The sequence below is a fragment of the Pelophylax lessonae genome (genome assembly GCF_965119305.1).
Source record: "Pelophylax lessonae genome assembly, chromosome: 13".
Taxonomy (NCBI): Eukaryota; Metazoa; Chordata; class Amphibia; order Anura; family Ranidae; genus Pelophylax; species Pelophylax lessonae.
Window position 1 is genome coordinate 138,291,782 of NC_138780.1, and position 25,236 is coordinate 138,317,017.

Consider the following 25,236-nt stretch of genomic DNA (forward strand, 5'->3'; position numbering starts at 1 on the left):
GACACAGTTCCCGGCTTCCTTTGTTTTCTAAAATGATTGCATTTTCTTTAGTGCGGAGGCAATATCCAAACTGTTCCCTTGGTTTTCTGAGTAGAACACGGAACTCTTATTTCATACATAAGGCCAAAGGTTGATTGCATACAGAAATGCCTATTGTCTGAAATTGAATGTATTTGTGGCTAGATAAAAAAATGCTATTTTACTGTATACAACCTACCTTTCATACTGTTAGACTGCAGAGGAACAGCGTTACAATAAAACATAAATACATTTTTGCAGAGAATTTATGTTTCAAATGAAATTGTTTCTTGGCAAACAATAAAAATGTGAATTCTTAAAAACCACAGACAATAGGCCAAAACCACATTGTATGACTTCAGTGTGTCGTTGAAGAAACAGTTCTGCCATCTGGTGGCCATCTTTTGAGTTTACAATTTGAATATCTTACACATTCTTTCAGCAGGGGTGTCGGACGCCTCCAAGCTGAATTCACTTTCACATCAGTGTCAGAACACTTAGCATGTGCACAGCAAAACTTCCTCTGCTAAACCCTCTGCCTGTTAAAACTCAGACAAACATTTACCTTGGTGAAGATCTTCAGCTGACTTAACGCCGACTTGTATAAAGCGGGTAGGCACTGGTTGATGTTCCTTTTGAGGCTGTCCGGGACCCTGTGATAATTATAGTATGTGTTAAAATTTGACTTAGAATGGGAAGCTGAAGGAAAAAAAAAACTACATCCTAGAACCGACAACTGGTGGCACTTTCCTTTCCTGGAATGGCCAAAGAGTACTAGGCTGGCAGCAAAGCTGTTAAAATAGCAATAAAGATCTTCCCTAATAAACAGCCTGCTTGCTTGTAGCATAATGTAAGTGTAAAAAAGGCCCCGCTATCACTTAAAACCCAATTCACACTCTCGCTTCTGAACAAACCATCTGGGGACCTTATGTAGCAAGCTAGCCTATGGACTGCAATGCAAAGCCCTGAGACTAATCAGAGTTTGTGATTCACATCCTGTAATATTTCATAAAGGAGAATTTGGTGTACAATGTGTAGCAATGGCAAAGATTAACCCATGAGAGTTTAGCATATTAGAACAGATATCTTGTTAAATCATGGTAGTTTGTTCTTAAAGTGGTTCTAAAGCCTAAACATTGTTTACCTTAATGCATTCCTTGAAATAAAGTGGTTCTAAAGGAAGAAAGTTTTTTATTTTTTTAATGCATTCTATGCATTAAGATAAAAAACCATTAGTGTGCAGAACCCCCCCTCAGCCCCCCTTATACTTAACTGAGCCCATCTCGATCGAGCGATATGCACGAGTGCCTCGGTCATCCGGGACTCTACCTCCTCATTGGCTGAGATACAGCAGTGGTGCCACTGGCTACCGCTGCAGTCAATCAAAGTCAGTTAGCCAATAAGGAGAAAGGGGGGGTGGGGCCAAACATTGGCTCCATGTCTGAATGGACACACAGAGCTGCAGCTCAGCTCAGGTGCCCCCATAGCAAGCTGCTTGCTGTAGGGGCACTCGACAGGACAGAAGAGTGCTGGCGAGAGATCTGAGAAGAGGAGGATCTGGGCTGCTTTGTACAAAACCACTGCACAGAGCAGGTAAGTAGAACATATTTGTTATTTTTAAAGAAAAAAAAACCTGATACTTTAGTATCACTTTAAGGCAAAATATTTTTAGGCATCAAGTTTGGACCCTCACTCACCCCTTCAGTACTGTGCACATCTGCAGCTCTTCTCTCATCTCTCTTCCTTGTCTCACTAGCCTAGCTGGGGCCCCAAGAGCCATTGGCTCCCAGTGCTGTCAATCAAAGCCAGTGATGAGGGACCGGGGCGGGGGGGGGGGGGTGCGGTCAAAACCCGCTGTCTGTCAATGGACGAGAGCACGCACGATTGCCTCCATGGGAAGCCGCTTACTGGGTACTGGACAGAGAGAAGGAGCCAGGTGGGGGAGGGACCCGAGAAAAGGAGGTTCGGAGCCACTCTGTGCAATTCCTTTGCACAGAGCAAATAATTGTAGAGATGTTTGTTATTAAAAAATCAGATTTACAATCGCTTAAAGGTGATCAAAGATGGTCAAAATTCGAGACCTTTCAATAGCAGCGATTTTTTACCAGCGATTCTTCCCAGAGAAACAATGCTACAAGTCTAATGTGATCAGAATGCTAACTGCCTTCCTGAGATTGCGCAAGATCCCCCTGAAAAATGTGTCGGGCCTCTCCCTTTACAGAATTATGATAATTAACAGATAGATTACACAGAGCGAGAGGTAACGTCTTCTTGGTTCAGAGTTAAACTGCACACAGATGCACACAGACATGACATCTGCCTTGCTGTTGAAAACACGGGGGGCCCCTTAAAAAAAAAAAAGCTAGAGGATACCATTGCCGACTACTCTCTTTCTCCAGATGTCATTGACCAAAACAAACTATGCAGAATATGGAGTAATGACTTTCTTATGACTTTCCTCATCTGTATACTTGTACCAGGTCAGTGACGCCAAATATCTAAGCCAGCATAGTAGGCAGGCAACTAGCATTTTTTTAAAAAGAGATAAGCAATGGTAATCTTGCTGCCTCTCTCAGGAAAGTTTTACTTTTAAAGAGTAACTCCACTTTTGTTCAGAATTATAAACCCCTCTAGATGATCAATGTATAGTATATTGAAGGGATTTCAAAATAATTTGTAGCCGATTCCTACCTTTTGTTGCTGTGAAGAAATAGCTTGTCTGTTTCACCAGAATGATCGCATACTCATTCTGAATGGCAGGGTCTGGTTCATTATTAACCACCTGTTGCAATGTCTGTGTTCTAATGGGGAGAGCTGCAGTGTCTGCATCCCTTTAGAAGTGATTAACCTTTGGGGAGTATCTCTCCAAAACTTACATTTCCATTGCAGGAGATGCCTAAGCTCGTATTCGTATTTTAGTGCAGACTGATGAAAAAAATCAGTAAGCCAATCACAATCAGGCAATGACAATTTCTGGAGGTGTTCTGTATACTAACAGTGTATGCAATACCTCCAGGTTTAATTTTACAGAAAATATAGTGCTGCAGATTGAAAAAGAAAAATACATTTTAATAGCATTTTGTAGCAATTGCATATTCTATAGGTTTTTTTTTTTTTGCTATATTTTTTTCATGAAAATGGAGATATCCTTTAAGGAGACCTTGCTTCTAACTGCAGGTAAAGGCAGAGAAATTTGTTATTTTAAATACTCGCAGTGTTCTTTTCTTTCTATAAACAATTCCTGATAGAACAGAGGCTAGGGGACAAGCTGCACATGCTCAGTTTGGTGTGTATTGCTAGAGAGTTTTTTCTTGGGAGAGTGCATGTAATCAGCACAGAGACAATCAGCACTGTCCAGACAGAGGATCCTGCAGCCTCATAGGACAGTCAGAGGAGAATAAAAACTCCTTCTACAAGCTTTAACCAGACATTGATAGAAGTCACAAGACTGCTATATACTGCTGATGAGAAAGGGTATTTAGCCATTAACATTTACTAAAACTTTAGCATTTCCATGTTCTGTGTACTGTGGGAGACCAGATATAGCGAATGCAGGCTCCTGGGTTTAGTAACAGTTTAATCTTATGTTAAAAGTGTTGTTGAAATGAATGTTCTGGCTAACTTTTCTTTTTTGCAGAAAGGATTATTTTCTGAAATTGTGTTATGAGGTCCTTAGAGATATGGAAAGTATTTAGTAAAGTTTGTTGATGGGCCTCCCCACTGGTCTGTCTGGTAAATACAGCTGCAGTACTGGCGACTGTCTATATGCAAACTAGTCAGTTGCACGTAGTTGTTAATTAGCTTGGACTTGGTGTCAGTTATGTGCTAATACACATGAAGATACAGCTGACATGATCTCATTCCCCACCTTTTCCAGTAACAGCATGCAACAGAGAAGCAGTTGTATCACAAGTATTGGTCATCACTTCAAACTCCCACATTTTAATTCGTATAAAGGCAAGTTAATACCATCAAAAAGGCAACAAACGGCTTATAGCCTCGTATCATATCAGGGCCTTGACACTAGCAGATGCTGCCTGAGATAGCCATTGTTGTCCATCTCCATTGAGACTCCATAAAAGAGCAGGATGAGTAAAGAGCTGTGTTACCTATCTCTACTTCCTTTACCACTAGCCACAATCAAACTTTCATGGCAGGCTTGAATCTGAATAGTGAATGTGATATACTTTTTATGTCAGTTTTTCTACGTATGAGACGCAGCAAGCAGTGTGTTCAAGGATAAAGATATTACAATGAAATGGTAGTAGGGTGGACTGGTGCAATGCAGTCTGGATGAAAACCGACTCCGCAATTAGACTGCATTTCAAGGTTTAACCTTCAGCCCTCTTTCACACCAGTGCGATTTGTCATGTGATTTGACAGTTCAAAATCACATGATAAGTCGCACCCTATTTTTGGCAATGAAACCGTTCAAATTGTTGCAACTCAAGTCGCAGCGACTTTAAAAAAAGGTTCCTGTACTTCTTTTCTGCGATCGCATTGACTTCTGTTAAATTAAGTTGCAAGCCGCATTGAAATTGCAGACCCAAATAGCACTGGTCTGCAGCTTTGAAAATGCACTGAAATTTCAAAGCTGCACTGGTGTAAACCAGGGCTCAATATTGACTGGAGTGTGCCTTTAATTTGGATCAAGAAGGCCTGCAACAATTTCCTATTCCTAGCCACTGAGCATCAGAATGACACTTATCTGACCGGTGAGCGCGGCTGCTGATTCAACTTTTGTAATTCCAAGTTATTGGAAAGGCCTGACTGCACTGAAGTCAGTCCGAACAGTCAAACTAGACACATTTGTATAACCAAAACAAACGCCATCCTAGATACTGGAAAGACATTGGCCAGCTTAAGAGAATCTAATATTTAAAGCATAAATATTTTGAAAAAGTACGATAAAAATAGTTGGTTTTGAGTTCTGGGAATTGGATAAAACAGGTCTTTTTTTCTTGGCAGACCATAAAATGCAGAGGGAGTTTGTTCCACAAGTAGAAACAGACCCAAATGTAAAGCATATGTTGTAGAAAACCGTGTGTATAGAACAAAGCATTCATGTCCTCACCTGTGAGGTGTCTCTGGGCACAGATGGTATTTGGTATGGATTGTCGGCATGTGGATAATGAACAGGCAAGAGCTGTGCATCCAGATCCCTGATGCTCATTGGACCAGAGCTAACATTATCTGCATCATCACCGTTTACTCCTGTAAAGTAAGACCATTCATTAGGGATACCATCATATCCAGATATAAACTTTAGGAAGCTAGCTTGAGGCAATAAAACTTTAAAGAATAGGTGTAACATGTTCCATCTGGTAACCTGCTAAACCCCCCCCCCCCCCCATACCTCTTCCCCTGGTGCAGCTTTACCCTCACAGCCACATCAATCATTCACAGGAATCTGTGAATGAAGAAACTACATGTCCCATCTCCCACTGCGGCAGACGGCCTTTAGTTCTCAAACTGCGAGGGCGCTGATGAGCACCCCGGTAGTTCATTCACCAGTTCTGCAGCTTTCTGATTAAAAGCTTTTACAGAAGTATGGGCAGAAAGTTGTAGGAATGATCTGCAGGAGCATAAAATTGCAGGCTCGTTGGAGAAAAAAAAAATAATGAATGCACTTTTTTTTTTTTTTAAAAGGGAACGATATATGTGCATGTATTATTTTTTTCCCTAAAAGGTGAACTTAGCCTTTAAAGTCCAACCGACCTTTCAGCTGAAATTAGCAAAATATTTACTTTGCCTCTCACATCTGCTTACCCCCTATGGACTAGACCATATTTTCACTGTGTCTATTCATGAATCTATAACTTTATGTCCATTGTAAGGGGAATCAAGAATAAAAATTAAAAAAAAATGGGATTTGTGACTTACCATAAAATCCATTTTTCTGATGTTCATTGTCGGACACAGCTCCTGATATTATTAACCATTGGATTATACTGCCCCCTACAGGAGTAGGAGACTAGGCAGAAAAAAAAAGTCTGGCTACGCCCATGGTCAGTCCCAGGGGGGTAAACTCCCTCTCTCTACTATAGGCACTCAGTTTAGTTACAAGCAGTATCAGGAGAATTGAAACTCCACAGAGAGGTGGGTGCTGTGTCCGTAAATGAACATCAGAGAAATAGATTTTACGGTAAAGGAATAGCAAAAGAACAGCAAAAAAACTCCCCAGGCTAAACAGTAGCCAACCAGGCAACAGGTGCTCAAATAAAACAACTGGAGCACACCTGAAAAAAAACAATACACCCTCAAAGAGGATCAAATCCTCCTGAACAGCAGCCTGCAAAAACTTGTGGCCAAAAGAAGCATCCACAGATGCCAACACATCCACTTTATAGAACTTTGTGAAAGTGTGCACCGACGACCAGGTGGCCGCCTTGCAAACCTGCATCACTGACGCATGATGACAGAAAACCCAGGAGGCTTTCATAGAAGCTTTCATAGAAGTCTGGTCAGCAGACCAGCATTTTAGCCAGATAATACGTCGAAGGACCATTGCTGATACAGACAGCCTAGAAATCAAAGGAGCCGCATCCAGAGAAGCATCACAGATAAACTGTAGCCCCTGGACCAACTGATCCGCAAGACAGGGGGAAGCTGTTTCCCCTCCAAGTCCTAGCGTAAAATTTTAGCCCACTCGGTCAGAGTTTGCGACACCAGGGCAATAGTAAATACCGGTCCAAGTGCCGAACCAGCCACAGTGAACATATGGCAGGCAAGAGCCTCCGCCCTCCTATCAGCTAGATCTGTAAAGGACGGGGACACCTCAACCAGAATGAAGATAGCGTTATTCAATCTGGAATCCGACGAGTCCGCTACAGGTTGGACTGTCCACCTTTTAAGCAGTTAATCCTCATAAGGATACCGCAAGGCAAAAACGCTTAGGAATCACTGCAATTTGGACAACCCCACTGTTTTGTGACAATGTTGTCAAAGTAAGCAGAAAGGGGAACACCCTCGCCGCTTTGGAGGGCCTGTGGGTGCCAAAAGGGACCGGCCCCTCTGATGCAGCATCAGCCGCAACCTCAATTTTTTAAATTTCACGCACTGACACAAACAGTGCATCCACCAGCGCTTATTCGGCTAGAGGAGCAGAGGAATTATCCTCGCTATCTGAGCAGACCCAACAGGGTGACTCACGTCCACGATGGCCTTAACAATTTCAGGATCTGATGTAACAATCAGGGGAGGGGCCGCTGACTGTGATCCAGCAAAGGGGACGTCGACCGAGGGCCCACCAATGGACAACCTACTGGACCCCGCAAAAAGGGGACAAGGGGGTCTCCCTCCGAGGCCCTTCATAGAGGCCCGCATAATAGGAAAAAGCCCCCTTAAGAGGGGACAGCCTGATGGTCTCGAAGAGCTAAAAAGGGGCAGGTGCCCACACAATAATGGCAGCAAGACTGTCATCAAAAAATTAAACGCCCCCACAGCGCCACCTCTTCCGAGGGATGCACCAAGCTGACCGCATGGCCTAGCAGGTCGCAATCCATGGCCTAAACTTTTGTGGAGGCCCAGCCCCAAGTTCATCTGGCAGATGCCAAACTCACTGGGGCCGCACCCCAATGGAGGGGTCCGACTCGGCCGCATGGCCTAGTAGGCCGCAAGACGCGGCCAAAACTTACAAGTAGTAAAATAAGGGCATGTCTTAGTTAATTAAGAGTTAACTAATTCCTTGTGCACACAATAAACTTTCTTCTGTTAGTTGTAGCTCTCTTACTCACAGGTACTGTCTGTCAGAGAACAGAGGAGAGGAGATAGCTAGTGTGTTACTTTTGTTATTATTAACACTGAATGATTATTGCAATCAGTTAACACTGTGATCAATCAATGAGGAAGACTTTTGAATGGCTCCCAGTCATTGGTTTGGGAGTTCATCTTTCTACAGACACCACATCTCATGGGGCTGTGCACAGGAGGAAGCAAGGAAGATAAGAAACTGCAAGCAGTCTACTGGATGTACAGGAGATGCCTTGTGTACAGAGGAGGGGGTTTTATGGATGTTTGTAACATGCCGAAGGTAAGCAACTGGATATATTGCAGGTGAAAAAAAACTAAAGGTGTTCAAAGTCTAACAGTTCAGCACAGCCTGAGTGTAAAAAAAAAAAAAAGCCTGTTCCCTGCCAGCATGCTTCAGAGAATAACCCTTGCCCTCTTGGTCCCTCTGCAGAGACGCAGCATGCCTATAGCGCTGACTCAGCAGGGGCATTTCAGACCTTTGCAGAGGGACCAATGCTTCCACAGAGAGCACAGGTCTCGTCTCTACAGCATGTTGGCAAGGGACAGGCTTTTATGCTCAAGCTATGGCTGCTTTCTAAACAAACGATCAAGCTGACAATAAAAGTTAAAGTCTGCCTGTAAAAATGTGTTCTTAGGCCTAATACACATGGCTTGAATATCGGGCAACATCGGCCGGTTCAATACAAATCGGCTGACATTCCACCGGTGTGTCTGGCAGCCAGTTCTCCCAATCTCCCAATGGCTGAAAGCGCTCATTGGAGTGATCTGGCAGGGAGCGCCCCCTTGTCTGAACACAACAGAACAGCAGGGGAGATCGCTGTACTAACATCAGATTGTTAGTACAGCAGCTCTGACTGGAGCTGTCAGTTTTTTTGGGTTAAAAAAAAAAAAAAAAATGGTGGTATGTAGTAGACTTTAATCTACCAACAACTATTTTGTGCATGGGCCTGCCTTATGCAAATTAAGTGGATTGTTCAGGTAGGCCCTCCTATTACATAGATTTGGTAAATTTAAAGCAGACTCTAGATGCTGTTTGTAGCAAGTATGGCTTTTTTCAGAGATTAACTCAAAGTAACAGTTTTACAAGTAATTTGCTTTATTGGGTAATTTCCTTTTATGTGCCCCTTTTCTTTACACTCTAATATATTTGCCCACATAAACCATTTTGACTGTAAAATGTTCATCAATGTTATTTCTCTGTGGGATATAGAACACACTTAAAGAGGTTGTAAACCCTCTTGTATAACTTTTACCTATAGGTAAGCCTATATTAAGGCTTACCTATAGGTGCTATAAATATCTCCCAAACTTGCACCGTTTAGGAGATATTTACAGCGCAAACTGCCGATGACGTCATCGGCGCAGGCGCTCTGAGGGAACGGCCACCCGTGCCGTTCCTTCAGAGCTCAGTGCCGTGAACGGCGGCTCCCGCGCGCATGCGCGGGAGTGATGTAATCGCGCCTCCGGCCAATCAGCTGGCCGGAGGACGCGAACCCGGAAGCCGGACGGCAGGACATGTCGCCGTCCTGTCGCTGAGGTGGCGGCACGGCGGGGACTTCGTTTTAAGGTAAGTACTAAATAATGAGCTAGTATGCGATGCATACTAGCTCATTATGCCTTTCTCTTTACAGGGCTTTTTTTTTTCTCGTTTTTTTTTTTTTTACTTTACTTCCTCTTTATGCTTAGTACACAGTAGGTTGAATGAAAAAAAAAAAAACTAACAGTTTAGAAGGAGCCGCTGTACTAAGTATTTAACGTTAGTACAGTGATCTCCCCTGTTGTGCTATTGTGTTTTGAGGGGCGAACTGCCCCCCGCCAGAACACTCGAGTCAGCGCTCTCAGTCATTGGTGATAGAAGCCAGACAAACTTTGGCCGCAGTACACACGGGCCGCATGTCCATGGGTTTCTATTGAACCGGCCGATGCAACCCGACCTTGGGGCCGCATGTATTAGGCTTTAAGCTTACTTCACATCGGTGGCAAATGTGTAGTCTGGTAGGGTTTTAGTCTGGTAGGGTTTTAGTCTGGTAGGGTTTTAGTCTGGTAGGGTTTTAGTCTGGTAGGGTTTTCAATGCTTGTCAAATGACCCCCAGTTGGTGTGTATTAAAGGATGTACTGAGCTATAATTCCACGTTTGACTAAGTTGCACCACGCCAATTTGAACACTGTGAAAACACAATTTCCCATTTCAAAGGACTTCTCCCAGTGGGCCCCTCCTCAGTGGAGACACAAATAAGAACATAACAAACAATGTTATCCTTCCCTGATTTATCCAACAAATCACAAAAGAAAAACAAAATCCAAAAGAATAACAATTCGGAGTTCTGTGCTTTAATTCAAGTAGAGGAGTATAACCTGGTACATTAATGCATTGTCCAGGGGACGATGGGCGATTCTGAGGTCGTCCAGTAGTCTGACCAACATTAGAAGGCCTATTCATAAACATAGAGTGTCCCACCAGGACTTGCTCTGCAGTTGTGGTCAGTCTTGGCCTTTGCCCTTCGCTTATCTCCCCAAAGCTGCTGTCCTCTCCTGAGCTCTAGGGAAAAAAAAAAAAGACAATGAAGAGCAATATAAACAATCCTGTCAGAGAATAATAAAAACTATTCTGTGAAAGCTTGGCAGAATTCATGCCATGTGGGGTTACAGGCATGAATAACAAGCTGCTGTTAAAAAAAGCTTCTAAAAATAGAGGTGAAAATTGCTAATACATGAGGGCCACACACATATATTTCCAAGAAGCTATCAGTTTACATAACTGTGTTTTATTGCTGAATGCCAGAATGGAGGAGCGGAACATACCTCAAGATGGTAGAAAGCCTCATGTGGCGCAACAAGATCCTGATTAAATTTGGCTAAAAGCGAGAGGATGGGGTCACGATGTGCTCCTCTGTGAGGTCCCTGTATTACCTGTCCTTCACTGGGGGGGTCAAATTCCTGCAGGAGGAGAACAAGGCCGCTTGTTATTGGCAGTATGACTTTCTCACTTAAGTACTGCTGCAGTCAGACAAAACTTCAGTTGGAATGTTAATGTAAAAACAGTCACATGTGTTCATATAAAGGATTTCTGTTTAATGAATCCTTAAAGTTACACAGCGGTTTACATGCAAAAACCCAATAAACAGTAACAGTATTATTGTTATGAGGTTGTTATGGGTAAAGTTCTAAATCTCATAATACAAATGGAATCCACACTCAATGGTGAAAATTAAAGCAGAACTTTACCCATAACAACTTCATAAAAATAATTTTATTTAGCAAGGAACAAACATTCCACATTAATAAATATGCTAACAAAATCAGTGTGTGCTGTAAATTGCCTCTAGCATTGTTATTGTTTCTTCTTGCTGGAGGCTGCCATTTTGCTGAAGCCCAGAGCCCCTAAACAGCAGTAAAACTTTTACTTTCAATGTTTTATTGAAGTAACCAAAGATTACAGAGAGGAAAATACATTTAAATCCATTATCAAAAGCATCCTATAAAATTAACAGGTAAAACACCAGGCACATCCAACAGTGGTAAGTACCAACTTCAAGAAGCACCCAGCTTGTAGAGGAAAAAATAAGAAAACCAACAAGGTGAGGCCAGTAGGGGGTTACCCCTAAAACACTGGGTAAGTAGAGCAAACCTAAACAACAGGACCAAGGATTAGTGGGTACGATGCCCGGCGGGTGTGGAGATGGAGGTGCACATTTTGTGGCATGAATGCGCTCCTCGATTATCCGATCAAAGGCGAATACAGCTGCACAAAATGTAAGCACGTTGCTTCCCAACACTGAGAAGAATCTATATGCTATAAGAGAGCTGGGAACGTATCCGGCAGGTGCCAGAACAGAGGCGGGTGGAGATACAAGAGTGCAGGCACCAGAGCAGAGTAGTTGGGTAGGTAGAGGGTAGAGGTAGAAAGGTAGAGGGGAAAGAGTCAAGGAGGCAAGCCCAGGGCTGAAACATCCCAATAAATATGCCCTGTTGTGTGATGTTGGAGAAAGCAGTCAAGGAACAGCATTACTGGAGCAGAGCGACGCCCCTAGCTGCCAGGTGAACTCCTCCAGTGAGGATGGGAGCGAGGCTAAGGGTAAGGATAGACAGATTCTGGTGGTAGGGGACTAGATTATTAGGAGGACAGAGAGGGTAATCTGTCACAAAGACTGTAAGTGCTAAACTGTATGTTGTTTACCGGGCGCTCGGGTTCGGCACATATTGGGTGGGGCTGGGTAAGGCCCAGCTGTCATGGTACACGGGGGTACCAATGAAAAAGTTAGAGGAAGATGGAGAGTCCTAAAAAAACAATTTCAGGGACTTAGGAGCTAAATTGAGGAGTAGGACCTCCAAAGTAGTATACTCAGAAATACTACCTGTACCTCGAGCCACGCCACAGAAGCAGCAGGGAGATCAGGGAAGTTAACAAGTGGCTGAGGAGCTGGTGAAATAAGGAAGGGTTTGGGTTCCTGGAGAACTGGGGCGACTTCTGGGGCCGACTTCTGGGCAACCATTCAGGGGTATTCCCTTTATCGCAGAGATAGGGGGAAGGTAAAAAAGGGGGAGGGGTATGCCTGTATATCAAGAACGATGTGCAAGTGAATATGGGGGACGATATCACAAAATGGAGCTAGGGAGGAGGTGGAATCCTTATGGGTAGAGCTTGAAAAGGGAAGGTACAATGGGGAAAATAATATTGGGCGTAAGCTATAGGATCCCCAAGCCAGAGGAAGGAGGGGAGGCAGACCTCCTATCACAGCTTGGAATGGCAGCAAGGATGGGAAATGTCATTATAATGGGGGATTTTAACTATCCAGACATAGACTGGGCAGAAGGAACCACGCATTCGTCTAGGTTCGCCATTTCTTAAATGTTTGGCCTTTTGGAAATGGCGTAAGATGGTGAACGCAGCAACGAGAAACAATGCGTTACAAGACCTACTGATTACTAACAATACAGACCTGATCGTGGATGTAGAAATACGGGGCAACTTAGGAAACAGTGACCCTAGGTCAATTAGTTTCAGTATGAACCACAGAAATAGGAAACATAAGAGTAATACAACGACACTGAATTTCAAAAAAGTCAACTTCCCTAAACTGCGTTCTCTGCTAGACAATATTAAACGGGATAGAATTCTAGGAACAAAGAACACTGAGGAAAAATGGGAGCACTTTAACAACATACTAAATAAAGGTATTGGCCAGTGCATTCCAACGGGGAATAAGTTTAAAAGAGCTAAAATAAACCCTGGGTGGCTAAACTCCAACATAAAAATGCATATAAAAACAAAAGAAAGGGCCTTCAAAAAATACAAAGCTGAGAGGTCACTGGCAGCATTCCAACATTACAAATGCAATAAGAAATGTAAGAGTGGAATCAAGGCGGCTAAGATAGAACACGAAAGGCACATAGCGGAAGAGAGGAAAAAAAAAACAAGAAATTCTTTAGGTATATAAATAAGTGAGGCCAGAACATATTGGCCTCATAAAGGAAGATGAAGGGAATCTGGCTATAAAGGACAGAGAGAAGGCAAATGTTCCAAATAAATTGTTCTCCTCAGTCTTCACAAAAGAAACGGGGGGATTTAATAACCTAGACTGTAATGTTAATAACACGTCACAGGAAGCACCTTCATGGTTAACAGAAGATAGACTCAGAACTAGACTTGAAAAACTTAACATAAATAAGTTCCCTTCACTGGAACTAAGTGGCAAAGCCCAACCCCTGAAAAACAACCCCACACCAAAACCCCCCTCCACCAAATGATTTGGACCAGTGCACAAAGCAAGGTCAATTAAGACATGGATGCACAAGTTTGGGGTGGAGGAACATGACTGGCCTGCACACAGGCCAGACCTCAAACTGACAGAACATCTTTGGGATGAATTGAAGCGGTTATAACTGCAAAGGGTGTGCCAACTCAATATTGAACCCTACAGACTAAGTCTGGGATGCCAGTGAAGTTCACGTGTGTGTAAATGCAGGCGTCCCAATACTTTTGGTAATATAGTGTATATCAAGCTTCCATTGAGTGCATAAGGGTGGAGGAATACCAACACTTCATATTTTTTTGCACGGTGGATGAATATTTATATTGTGACTCGACACTCATCAAGGAAGTTTTCACTCTTCATAGGACTCGTTCATGGGACTTTTGATTGTCAAATAGGGGTGGAAGAGCACTTTGCACTTAATGGTTTATTTTGCACATTGTGAGAATATATATATTATTTTTTAGCACTAGTAGTGATACACCTTAACAATGTTATTTTTTTTTTAATGAGCTTTAACATTTATGCGCTGCACTCTTTTTAGCATTTTTACATAGCTGTACCTGCAAAAGGGGCACACCTGGAGGATTTAATTTTCTGAATAAAGCTCCACTTTAAAACATAATTCTGGGTAAACTACTAAAAAGACAGTGGTGTGATGTTTACGGTTTTAGGGCCAGTGTCAATAGGTCTGGGATGTGTTGATGGATAAAGGCAGCCTGCTTTAGATAGCAGTTTGGGACCCTTTTGAGATCACTCAAAATTTAATTATAGGTGAACCTGCAGTTGACCTATTCAAGCTGTTCTTGCACTGTTTGAGTAAAGAAGCAGGTCTGATAAGCAACTTGACTCCTGTGGGCCTTTTTAGGAAACTTTTGGTACAACACTTTAAAAAAAAAAAACATATCTCTTTATTTATATCCAGTTATGAAATAATACAATATATATTATAATGATTAATACATAAAAAATACTTATATATTTAACATGACTGCCTAAACAGGCGCAGCTCATAAAATTAGAATATCAAAAAGCTAATTTATTTCAATAAATAAATTCAAAAAGTGAAATTCATTTTATATAGATGCATTACACATAAAGTGATATATTTTTTAAGCATTTCTTTCTTTTCATTTTAAATATTATGGCTTACAGCTAGTGAAAAAAAAAAAAAATTCAGTATCTCAGAAAATTAGACTGACTTTGGAATTGATAAAACACAGTGGACCAACACCAGCAGATGACATGGCTCCCCAAATCATCACCGACTGTGGAAACTTCACACTGGACCTCATGCAACTTGGATTTTGTGCCTCTCCATTCTTCCTCCAGACTCTGGGACCTTTATTTCCAAATGAAATGCAAAATTTTCCACAGTCCCTGATGATTTGGGGAGCCGTGTCATCTGCTGGTGTTGGTCCACTGTGTTTGATCAAGTCCAAACTCAGCACAGCCCTCTACCAGGTAATTCTAGAACACTTCAGGTTTCCCTCTGCTGACCAGCTTTATGGAGATGCTGATTTCATTTTCCAGCAGTACTTTGCACCTGCTCACACTGCCAAAAGTACCAATACCTGGTTTAATGATTTTATATATCTATATATAGAATTACTGAAATAATGGGGAGATTAGTTACTAGAAATCTTCATCCTGTATAGCTTTATTTGGTAGATCCCTGATACACGGGCTAAATCCGAAGCATTTCAATTGTTCTTCTTCATGGGTTGATGGGTCGAACATATATTTTGTATTACAAACCATGCATAAAGAAGAATCAAGTAATTAAATTAAATTAGCCAAGGTGCAAGACGATCCCTCATTTGACACCACCAGCCAGCCTTCAATACCCCACCCAGCAGGAGAGGCATGCATACACTGAGGCCCAGGAGCAAGGAAACCCCAGTTCTCACTGAATTTCCATCAATCCAGCCACAGTAAAGGCTCGTACACACTTGACGAAAATCGGACGAAATATCCTCCAATTTTTCTCTCTCATGTTCAGCGGTCATAACCATTTTTAGTTGACAGTGCATAATGTTCACGAGATTTCTCGTCCGTTTTTTTTTTTTTTTGGGACATTTGTTCCTAGACGTCCGTATCGTCAGCAACTTCAGATCATATGCGTGGTCTTTCGTATCCGATTTTTAGCAGACGTACTGCATACACATTAAACGAAAATTGGTTGTCTGGGGACGGACGATAAAAAATTTGGTGTTTGTCCCTCCGTTTTTTTTCCGTTGAAAATGTCGTCATCGGCTGCTGAAAGTTGTGTACACAGTAGCCCGAAAATCGTACAATTTTACCTCGGACGGGAATTTTTGGCAGATTTTCTACTAGTGTGTACCCAACATAAGGGCAGTAGTAGTGTGCAGATCAGCTGTTATCAGGGATCTACAAAATAAAGCTATAAAAGGACAATGATATAACTAATCTCCATCTACAGGGATACATGGGCATTCATGTTAAATGTAAGTATTTTTTATGTGTTAGCCATTATAATTTATAACCTGGATATAAAATAAAGACATATAGTATTATAAAATGTGTTGTGACAGAGGTTGCCGAAAAAGTCCCATGGGAATTGAGTTGCTTACTTTTTAATTTAGGGATGTTGGCAGATTTTTGTGTGACCTCAACTATTTTCCTATTTTCTCTGAGATCTGATAAACATGCCTACCCAGGCCCTTACCTGCCAAAGAATATTTTTGAGGTAATACAGATACCTAGACAGGATGATCACATTGCTACTTCTTACTGTTCCATTTTCTGGAATATTGGACAGAGATGAGGATGCTGATTTATTGTCCAATGGTCAGACAAAGTAGAAAGATGACAAGGGAAGCCACACACTTAAACCAGGAAGTGAAATTCCTGAACCAGGAAAGAAATGTGTCTCCCGTCTGGTTGTGCAGTGTGCACATCACAAGAATGACTGTAAAGGATTACAAATCCCTTGACAAGTAGATCAGTGAACACAAAATAATTTAAAATGTGTATTTGGTGGTTTATTTTAACTTCCTGTGTGCCAAACATAAAGATCTGATTTGAAGGGCATATAATGACACTTTTAAAGTTTAATCAAAAGTGAATAAAACATTGCAAAAGATTCCAACTGGGAGTGTGTGTTGGCCATACCAAGGTGGGCAAAGTATGAGACCTATATGACCAGATGACCAGTCAATAAAAGATTCAATTCTCTCACACAGGCAATCGCAACTAGGGCTTCCCCAGAGGTTACTAGGGTTTCCTTTAGCTGTGGTTGACTGATCTCCTATTTAATGGTACCTGTGTAGTTCTGGGGCCATTGTCACTTGGCAAAGTCAGCATCATGACACTGTGCTCATTTTAACAGCCACCAAGGGTGAAAGTTAGCAAACCACTGTAAGAATTTCTTTCTTCCCAGTAGCCATCAATGTAGGGGCATTTTAACCACAACAAAATGGTTTTAACAGGAGCTCCTGGGGGCATAAAAATTTTAGGGGTTCCTCTGGGGTAAAAAAAAAGGTTGAGAAAGGCTGCTCTAACAAAGAACAAATGCAGAAAAAAAACTTGGTGGGCATAGCCTTGGTGGTTTTGATCCTATAGCATTTATTTTTCCTTTAGAAATTAGTGTTTATTGATCAGTTATGGGTCCCTTACCATATCATTGGCATCCCGTAGAGTGCTGGATAAGCTCTCCGTCAGATTTGGATAAACAACACCACCTTCTGCTAGCGCTGTAAGAAATCATAAGAACTATAAATCCACAATCAAGATTAATGTACTGTAAAAGATTCTGTAAACAAAGATGGATGTTTAATATAAATTCATGCAAACCTGAACATTAATTTTATACAGAGGTTAATAGGTAAAACTTTAAAAAATGATCTATATAATACCAAGTAAAATTGTGCAGAACAACTGGTGTAAGATGATCAGTTGAAGGATAAGTCTTGCAAATGATATTGTTTTCTGAACATTGTGTAACCTGAACTGAAAAGATTTGTTTGGTGATAGACAAGCTTTGAGTAAGTCCCCAGTGGTAAGAACCATCCACAGTTTTGGAAGGAAATACGAGAAAAAGCACAATCAGGTTGTGCTCCTCAACTGTGAAGGACAGCATGTGATGAGGAAATTTGACTGCCTCCAAATACATACAGAGCTACAATCTATAAAACAGACAAATGATTCAAATTTACACATATTGACAATATGGAAAATTGCATAACAAAACAAAAATGGATTAGAAAAGGTTTATGAAATAAAGATAAATCTGAGCACTATGGGGGTACCATTTTGAGATTTTGATAAGCAAATCTTGACTTTTTAAGCAAATACTAAGACAGTCTTGCAACCTCTCACAACTCCTTATTCGTCACCAAGTCTGCCAAACATATGGAAGACCCAACAGAAAGTTCCAGCACCAACTGCACATCAGTGCTCTAGACCTGTTTACAGAAAGTGACAACAGTGATAATGGTACATATACACAACGTTCAACCTGCACCAGTGAAAAAGTCAAGTGCATTCGATCTTATGAAAAAAGTTTCAACTGTGGCTGTAGTTAGCCTTTTTAGGAGGTATGCAGGATAGGGTAGGAGAAGAAAAGCAGCGCCACCTCAGTGTAGATTAAAAGGTTATTTATTAAATAAAAACAACGTAGTAACTCACACAGAGGAAATAGTTGATCAGCAAATGGTGATGGTTCATCTGCAACACTGTAGGGATGTTAGGGGAGTACACTGTGGCGGCCGTAGTCCTGGCTGTGCCGGTGGAGTCTGACACTTCCTATGTTACTGGCATGCGTGCTCCTTCCTCAGGCGATGCTCGTCTGAGGAAGGAGCACGCATGCCCTGAACGCGAGCACCCCCCTGCCACTATTGGATGTAAGCCTGGATACTGAACGCTGCCAGAAACACAGGAATTGTCTGACTCCACTGGCACAGCCAGGACCAAGGCCGCCACAGTGTAGTCCCCTAACATCCCTACGGTGTTGCAGATGAACCATCACCATTTGCTGATCAACTATTTCCTCTGTGTGCCTTACTACATTGTTTTTATGTAACAGTGATAATGCCTGTGAAATGTGTGTTGACATGGCTGCTTGTATTCTCCATCATGTTGATATGTGACAGGGTTATGCAGGAGCACAATAACAAACCTGTTGCCGACCCAATAATAAAAAGTGTTGGGATAAAAACATTTACAGCAGGATAGCCAGATATTCTTGAATTGAAAGCTGAATATTAAAAAAGATTGATAACAAACTTGAAATTACAATAATCTATATGTTAAATACATATAAGAGATTTTATCGATGGGGTTTATATACACTTTAAGATTTAACCAGGTACTTGATAGGGCCTTCTCTTCCTTTATGCTGTCATATTACAATCCCTTTCCAATGGAGATTGTTACTTTAAGTAATAGTTAAGTAATATTACTTACACGATCCATTTGCACATCACTGTTTCATGTTAAGCATTCACATTGTCTGATGTAACTATGCTTAAAATCAATTACATTACAAATACAGATGTATTCATTTATTACCAGTATGTTCTTTTAAAGCAGGTCCGGACTTCAACAGTAACTTAAAGATGAACTCTGATCAGCTCATAAAAAGGCAAAAACCTTAACCGTATATATCACATGCGCCTGTCTCTAGTTCAGCTGCTTCACAAAGCTGTTCCATGTCTTCTATGTAAATCCACCAATGAACACTACTCTGTCATCAATTGGTCTCAATTTGTTTAGTAAGGGCCACGTCACACTAGCAACTTTGTAGAAGCGATTTGTAGCAGCTACAAATCTCTCTGTTTCTTTTCTCTTGAAATTTGTGGCTGGCCACAGATTTACTGCTGTAGCTTGCTATAATGCTCATCACTGCTGTGCCATGATTATCAGCAGCAGTAATGGATAATATGAAAAGATACTGAATCTTGTCTCTGGCTCGAAATTCGACTGATCAGCAATAATGCTACACACACTTCCATTGACTGAAGCTCATTTTTCCTAGTGACAAAAATGCTAGGCAAGTGACTCTGTACCTTTTACAAATCGCAAATACAATACTGTATAGCGGACATGGGTCTAGCGGCAGTGTTAATTTCGTCAACGAAAACGTTTCCGTCAGCGGCATTTTTACAGTGACGGAAACTAAACGAAAAGTACACCATATTTTCGTCCACTGAGAAAAACTGACGAAAATCGATTTTGTTTTAGTTAATGAACGATAAAACGAAAATGTGAGGCAGGGACTTTTACCCTTGGAACTTCAATGGAGCTTCGCCTGCTTCTGCTCCTAGCAAGCAAGCAAGCATGTCGAGTCTGTAGCATGCATCCAGCATTACAGGCCTCCTCCAAGTCATTAGATGACCATCCAGAGCAAAGCAGCTCTGTGCAGTCTCCCAAGGAGAAACTGAGTCCCACTTCCAACTCGGTTACAACAACAACTGTCCAGAGCAGAGCAGACTAGAGAGGACTGTGTGTGTACATTACAAATACAGGCCAGAGGCCTCCCCTCAGACCACCATTTGTCCAGATCACAAATGGTGTGTGCATTACAGACCTCCTCTGACCTCCGGCATCCAGGGCACTGTGCATTACAGGCCATCTCTCAGACCTGAGACCACCATCCAGCACTGTGCAGCATTACAGGCCTCCTCTGACCACTGTGACCAGTAACCAGACTAGAGAGAACTGTAAGTGTGTACATTACAATTACAGGCCTGAGGCCTCCCCTCAGACCACCATCTGTCCAGATCACGGTGTGCGCATTACAGACCTCCTCTGACCTCCGGCATCCAGGGCACTATGCATTACAGTCCATCTCCCAGACCTGAGACCACCATCCAGCACTGTGCAGCATTACAGGCCTCTCAGAGTCAGACCACAATCCCAGAGCACTGTGAATTACAGACCTGCCCTCAGACCACCATTCAGAGCACTGTACAGCATTACAGGCCTCTCATACTCCCATTCAGAGCAATGTGCAGCATTACAGGCCTCCTCAGACCACCATCCAGAGCACTGTGTAGCATTACAGCCACTGTTCATAGCACTGTGCAGCATTACAGGCCTCCCCAGACCACAGTCTAGAGCACTGTGTGCATTACAGGCCTCCGCAGACCACTGTCCAGAGCACTGTGTGCAATGTATTACAGGCCTCCTATTTAGAATGTCCATGTCTAGAGCACTGTATGCATTGCAGGTCTCATCAGCCCGTCCAGAGTGGCTAAATCTCTATCTGCGAGTTTGTTTAAACCTTAATACCATAAATATTCACATGATATTAGATTTTTTTACTCCAGGAGTATATACTGATTTTGGAAATTCTATAGAAATGCTTAAATAATGCATTAGAATTTAACTAAACACATTTGATTTTAGCTGACTAAAATTATTTTATTAGACTAAAATGTACTGGAGATTTTAGTCGACTAAAATACGACTTAAATGAAAAAAAATGCAGATGACTAAAATGGGATTAAAACTAAAATGGCATTTTAGTCAAAGACTATGACTAACAATTACAGATGACTAAAATGGGACTAAAACCAAAATGGCATTTTTGCCAAAAGACTATAACTAAAACCAAATTAAAATTTGATGCTAAAATTAAGTCGAGAGCGCGAAGGTAGAAAGAAACAGCTGATAAATGGAGTTGGGAGTGGTCAAATATTCGGAGGAATTTGCCTAAATTACGGTGATTGCTGAAATTAGAATGCATGTTGCTTATTAAATATAAAACACAAAACAGAAAAAAAAAAAAAAAAAAACCAACAGGGGTTACAATCACTTCCTACTTTATCCAAAACTGAAACGCCACATTTAATAATATACATTGACAGTTAAGTGCAAGTCCGCTTTGGGCCTAAACTGGACATCCAAAGCTGGCCATACACCGTTTATTATCTCTGCTCACTCTCCTTTCGGCTAGGTTCACACGTGTGGTTTGTGCGGCTCGCATTTGCATGGGCACATCAGCCGATTCACTTGAACGGGCTTCTGTACCTGTGGGAAGCGCAGAAAAAATGTCCCAGCGCCTTTTTAAAATTGCAACCGTACAGAAATTGCGAAGTGCTTTTGCTCTATGTGCTTTCCAGCATCCGAAACCGCAATGCGTTTTCAGATGCGCGGGGATGCAATTAGGAATGAATGGCTCCCCCATGTGTTCAATAAATAGCTGCGTAGTTTTCCTGTGGGTGCAGGAATGCGTGCGATTTACACATATTCCTGAACCTGTATTTATGTGAACCCAGTCTTAGACTTCCCAAAGCTATGACAAGCATAAACAAAGCATTGCATTTATTTCAATTCAGGTAGGGTCTTACATAGTTGATTGTAAATCTAAAGAGATTGCGCAATCAGATGGTATAGTGTGTAGTCACCTGTATAGCCATTCTTTCCCCAGACATCATACAGAAGAACCTACCTTGAGCAACAGCTATCTGACCATAGCTATATACAACCTCCCCTTCTGAGATGGGTTTGTCTGTGGAATCAGACTCCGTTACAGTGACGGTCAAGCTGCTCTCATCCGTGGAAGGTGCAGACACTTGTGGAGAAGGTACTGGTGAGGGAGTCCTCTGTTTAGGTGACACTGGCAGAGATTTCTCTGATGAGGCAGCAGAGATTAGGCTTCTTGGTTCTTCTTCTACAGCCACAGTCATTACACTAAAAGAAATAAGTGTTTATGTAATTACAAGGTTCTAGAACGCCCAAGATACAGCTCAAAACGTAACCACTTTTCCTAGCATGCTTGTGTGACAGCTGCAAACAGCTCATTAAAGCATAAGTATATCCTAACATTCAACTTCTCTTACTTGCGCCCTTTATCTCTGTGAAATATCATTGAAAGCATTTTGTTATAACGGATAATAGCAAAAAATACCCTATGACCTGTCAGAAATGTAGAGCTGTCCTATGCTCAGTTCCCGTGTTACCTCCAGGGCTTCTTTTCAGCTGGAATGCGTGGGAGCGCAGTTCTGGCACCTTCAGCACTGAATGTATGTATTGTAAAAGGGTACTGGGGTATGCTGGAGGGTCTATTGATGCTGGCAGGAATCTATTTTTGTGTGGGGGTCTATTGCTGCTGAGGTGGAGGGGTCTATTGTTGCTGGGGGGGGGGCAGATATGGAAGTCTATTGTTTGCCGGTTGCTGGGAAATCTGTTGATGTTGCTGGGGGGCAATTATTGTAGGGAAGGATCTATGCTTGCTGGGGTGGTATTTTGTAATGGGCAGGCCATTGTTGCTGGGGGGGGGTACCTATAACTGCTAGGGGAGGGGGTCTATTGTTGCTGGGGTGGGTCTACTGTTGCTGGCTGCAGAGGATCTATTTTACTGCTTTTCCTGTTATTAACAAATCCCATACAAATTATTTAGCACCACAAAATGATACTCCATTCTGTACTCTTTAAAAGGGGCAGTGCTGGGAGGAGGGTAGGGGTGGAACCAAGGGACAGTGCTCAAGGGTGGGTAGGGGGCGGAGACAAAGAGTGACTCAGAAGGGGGGAATTCCTGCACCATATTTTCTCTGAGAAAAAAGCCCCGGTTACCTCAATTAATCCTATAAAGTCTTATGTTGGGACTAGTGGACAATGTTTGTACCCCTGTGCTGTGGAGATAAGGACACTGGGAGGAATTCAGTAATTTAGCAAAAGACAACTGGGCAGGGTTGACACCATTCAGTCCACAAAAATACTGTGTGTTGTCAGCTCACAGCAAGAAATTAGGAGAGGAGTAGATGTCTGACACACCAGCGTGTATTTTTCTGTACTTGCAGGGTCATTAAAGAAATAAAGCATGGGAAAATATGCAGGCATTACAGAGATGTGCTGCATATATTTTTTTTTTGGATAAATATACACTTTAAAAAGAATCTTGTAAGGGGAACCCAGATCTTTTAAGACCATAATGAGGCACTGTTATAATTGGTTGTATTTCTAATATATTAACAAGAAAGGATTCCACAAGAAGAGGCAGTGGGAGACATGTTTTTTGGGCGGAAAATATGGTGGCCTGATAGCACTCTTGACTTTGCAGTTTTTAGTGCCTTGGCTCACTTTTTCCTAAGAAATGGATCATTTGGTTTGAAATAAAATTTCTGGACAGATTTTTTTTCTATTTGACGTCAACAGTAATTTGCAGTGCAGAAGACTCAAGTAAGTATCGAGGAGTCCTCAGGGGTGCTGCGGCAAAAGCCCATTCTGAGCGATTCTCGATCTCCTGTTAGCTCCTGTGCTACATGAGGCAGAGAGCACTGTAAAGTCCTGTGTACAGAACAGGCAGAGAGCTCAGTCCTCAAATCGCCTGCTCTCTGCTACTCTCTATACCAGTGATGGCGAACCTTGCCACCCCAGATGTTTTGGAACTACATTTCCCATGATGCTCAACTACATTGCAGAGTGCATGAGCATCATGGGAAATGTAGTTCCAAAACATCTGGAGTGCCAAGGTTCCCCATCACTGCTCTATACTCTTACTGGCAAAACAGAAAGCCGAGCTGGCTGCCCGACCGATGACATCATTGGCTGCTAAGGACTTGCACTTTTTGCCTCTTCTGTACACAGGATTTTACAGTGCTCCCTGCCTCTTGTAGCTCAGGAGCCAACAGAGAATTGAGGATCTCTCAGGTCTGAATGTAGAGGAACAGAGAGAGCACAACCCACACCTCCTTCTGACTTTCTCCCCCTCCCTTCTGTTGTCACTACTGTAGTGACAGGATTTTGCTAGGAAGAGGGGAGATTTGGGGGGGGGGGGGGAGAGATAGGGAACTGTGCTAGGTGAGGGATATGGGAGCAGGTGGGGGCTGTGTTAAAAGGGGGGATTTCGGGGGGGTTTGTGCTGGGAGGGTGATTTGGGTTGGGAGGTGGTGCTAGGAGGGGAGAAATAGGGGGGTTGTGCTTGGAGGATGATTTGGGTAGGGGGGTTGTGCTAGAAGGGGGGACTTGGGAGGGTTTGTGCTGGGGGGGGGGTTTGTGCTAGGAGGGAGGATGGTTTACAACCTACAGACAACTGAACTCTGCCTCACAGAATACATTTTAGGGCTTGTTTACACCAAGTGCAGTGCGGTAACGTATGCAAAATCACGTGTTTTCCCATAATGCACAAAAATGTGCTGCCTTTTGCAGACACACATGGGTGCCATTTATTCCCAATGACACCCCCACACATCTAGCCAATGCACATACGTCTGCGCCTGCTAAAATGCATGGTACCATAGTAACATGTTTTGGTGCTGCTCACTTTTAAAAATCATGCCGGCAACCTACTGTGTGTTTTACAGGCATAGAGCAGCTCAATTAAAAATGCGCAAAACAAAATGTGCGCTCGGATACAGCTCCTGGTGTCAACAAGCCCTCACAATACTGTGCCCTGGAATTGTGTGTAATTCAAAAGGGTTCGGTTATGAAGGTGATGAACAAGTTCAAGTTAAAAATCATAATAGTTTTTCAAGTAAACAAATGATGCTCATACATGAGTGCTTTGAAACAACAAGCACATTTAAGTAGGGATTATGGAGTGGGTGCGGCGCTGCTTGCTTATATTGAAAAAGTGTGCTTATAGGTGCTGCAATATGTGTCTCAGCAGAAATATGCAAAAAACAAAGCAAATGTAAACATTCGACGAGTCAGGATATCACACACTTATATTGTTGTTAAAATTATAAAAACTTTAGTACCAGCTGTGGCTTCAATATACATTCATAATGCAATAGAATGAAAGTGG

At 42.3% G+C, this 25,236-nt stretch overlaps 1 protein-coding gene across 1 annotated transcript in view; it reads right to left on the reverse strand.

Annotated features, from left to right (window-relative positions):
- Positions 1 to 25,236, reverse strand: part of KIAA0586 — a 229,590-nt gene that overhangs the window by 100,365 nt on the left and 103,989 nt on the right. Inside the window, exons 25-30 of the mRNA XM_082274968.1 lie at positions 21,940 to 22,181; positions 17,163 to 17,239; positions 10,573 to 10,707; positions 10,126 to 10,309; positions 5,093 to 5,232; positions 584 to 671 (exon numbers count right to left, since the gene is read on the reverse strand). Coding sequence (XP_082131094.1) covers positions 584 to 671; positions 5,093 to 5,232; positions 10,126 to 10,309; positions 10,573 to 10,707; positions 17,163 to 17,239; positions 21,940 to 22,181 — 866 coding nt within the window. The remainder of the gene's footprint in view (positions 1 to 583; positions 672 to 5,092; positions 5,233 to 10,125; positions 10,310 to 10,572; positions 10,708 to 17,162; positions 17,240 to 21,939; positions 22,182 to 25,236) is intronic.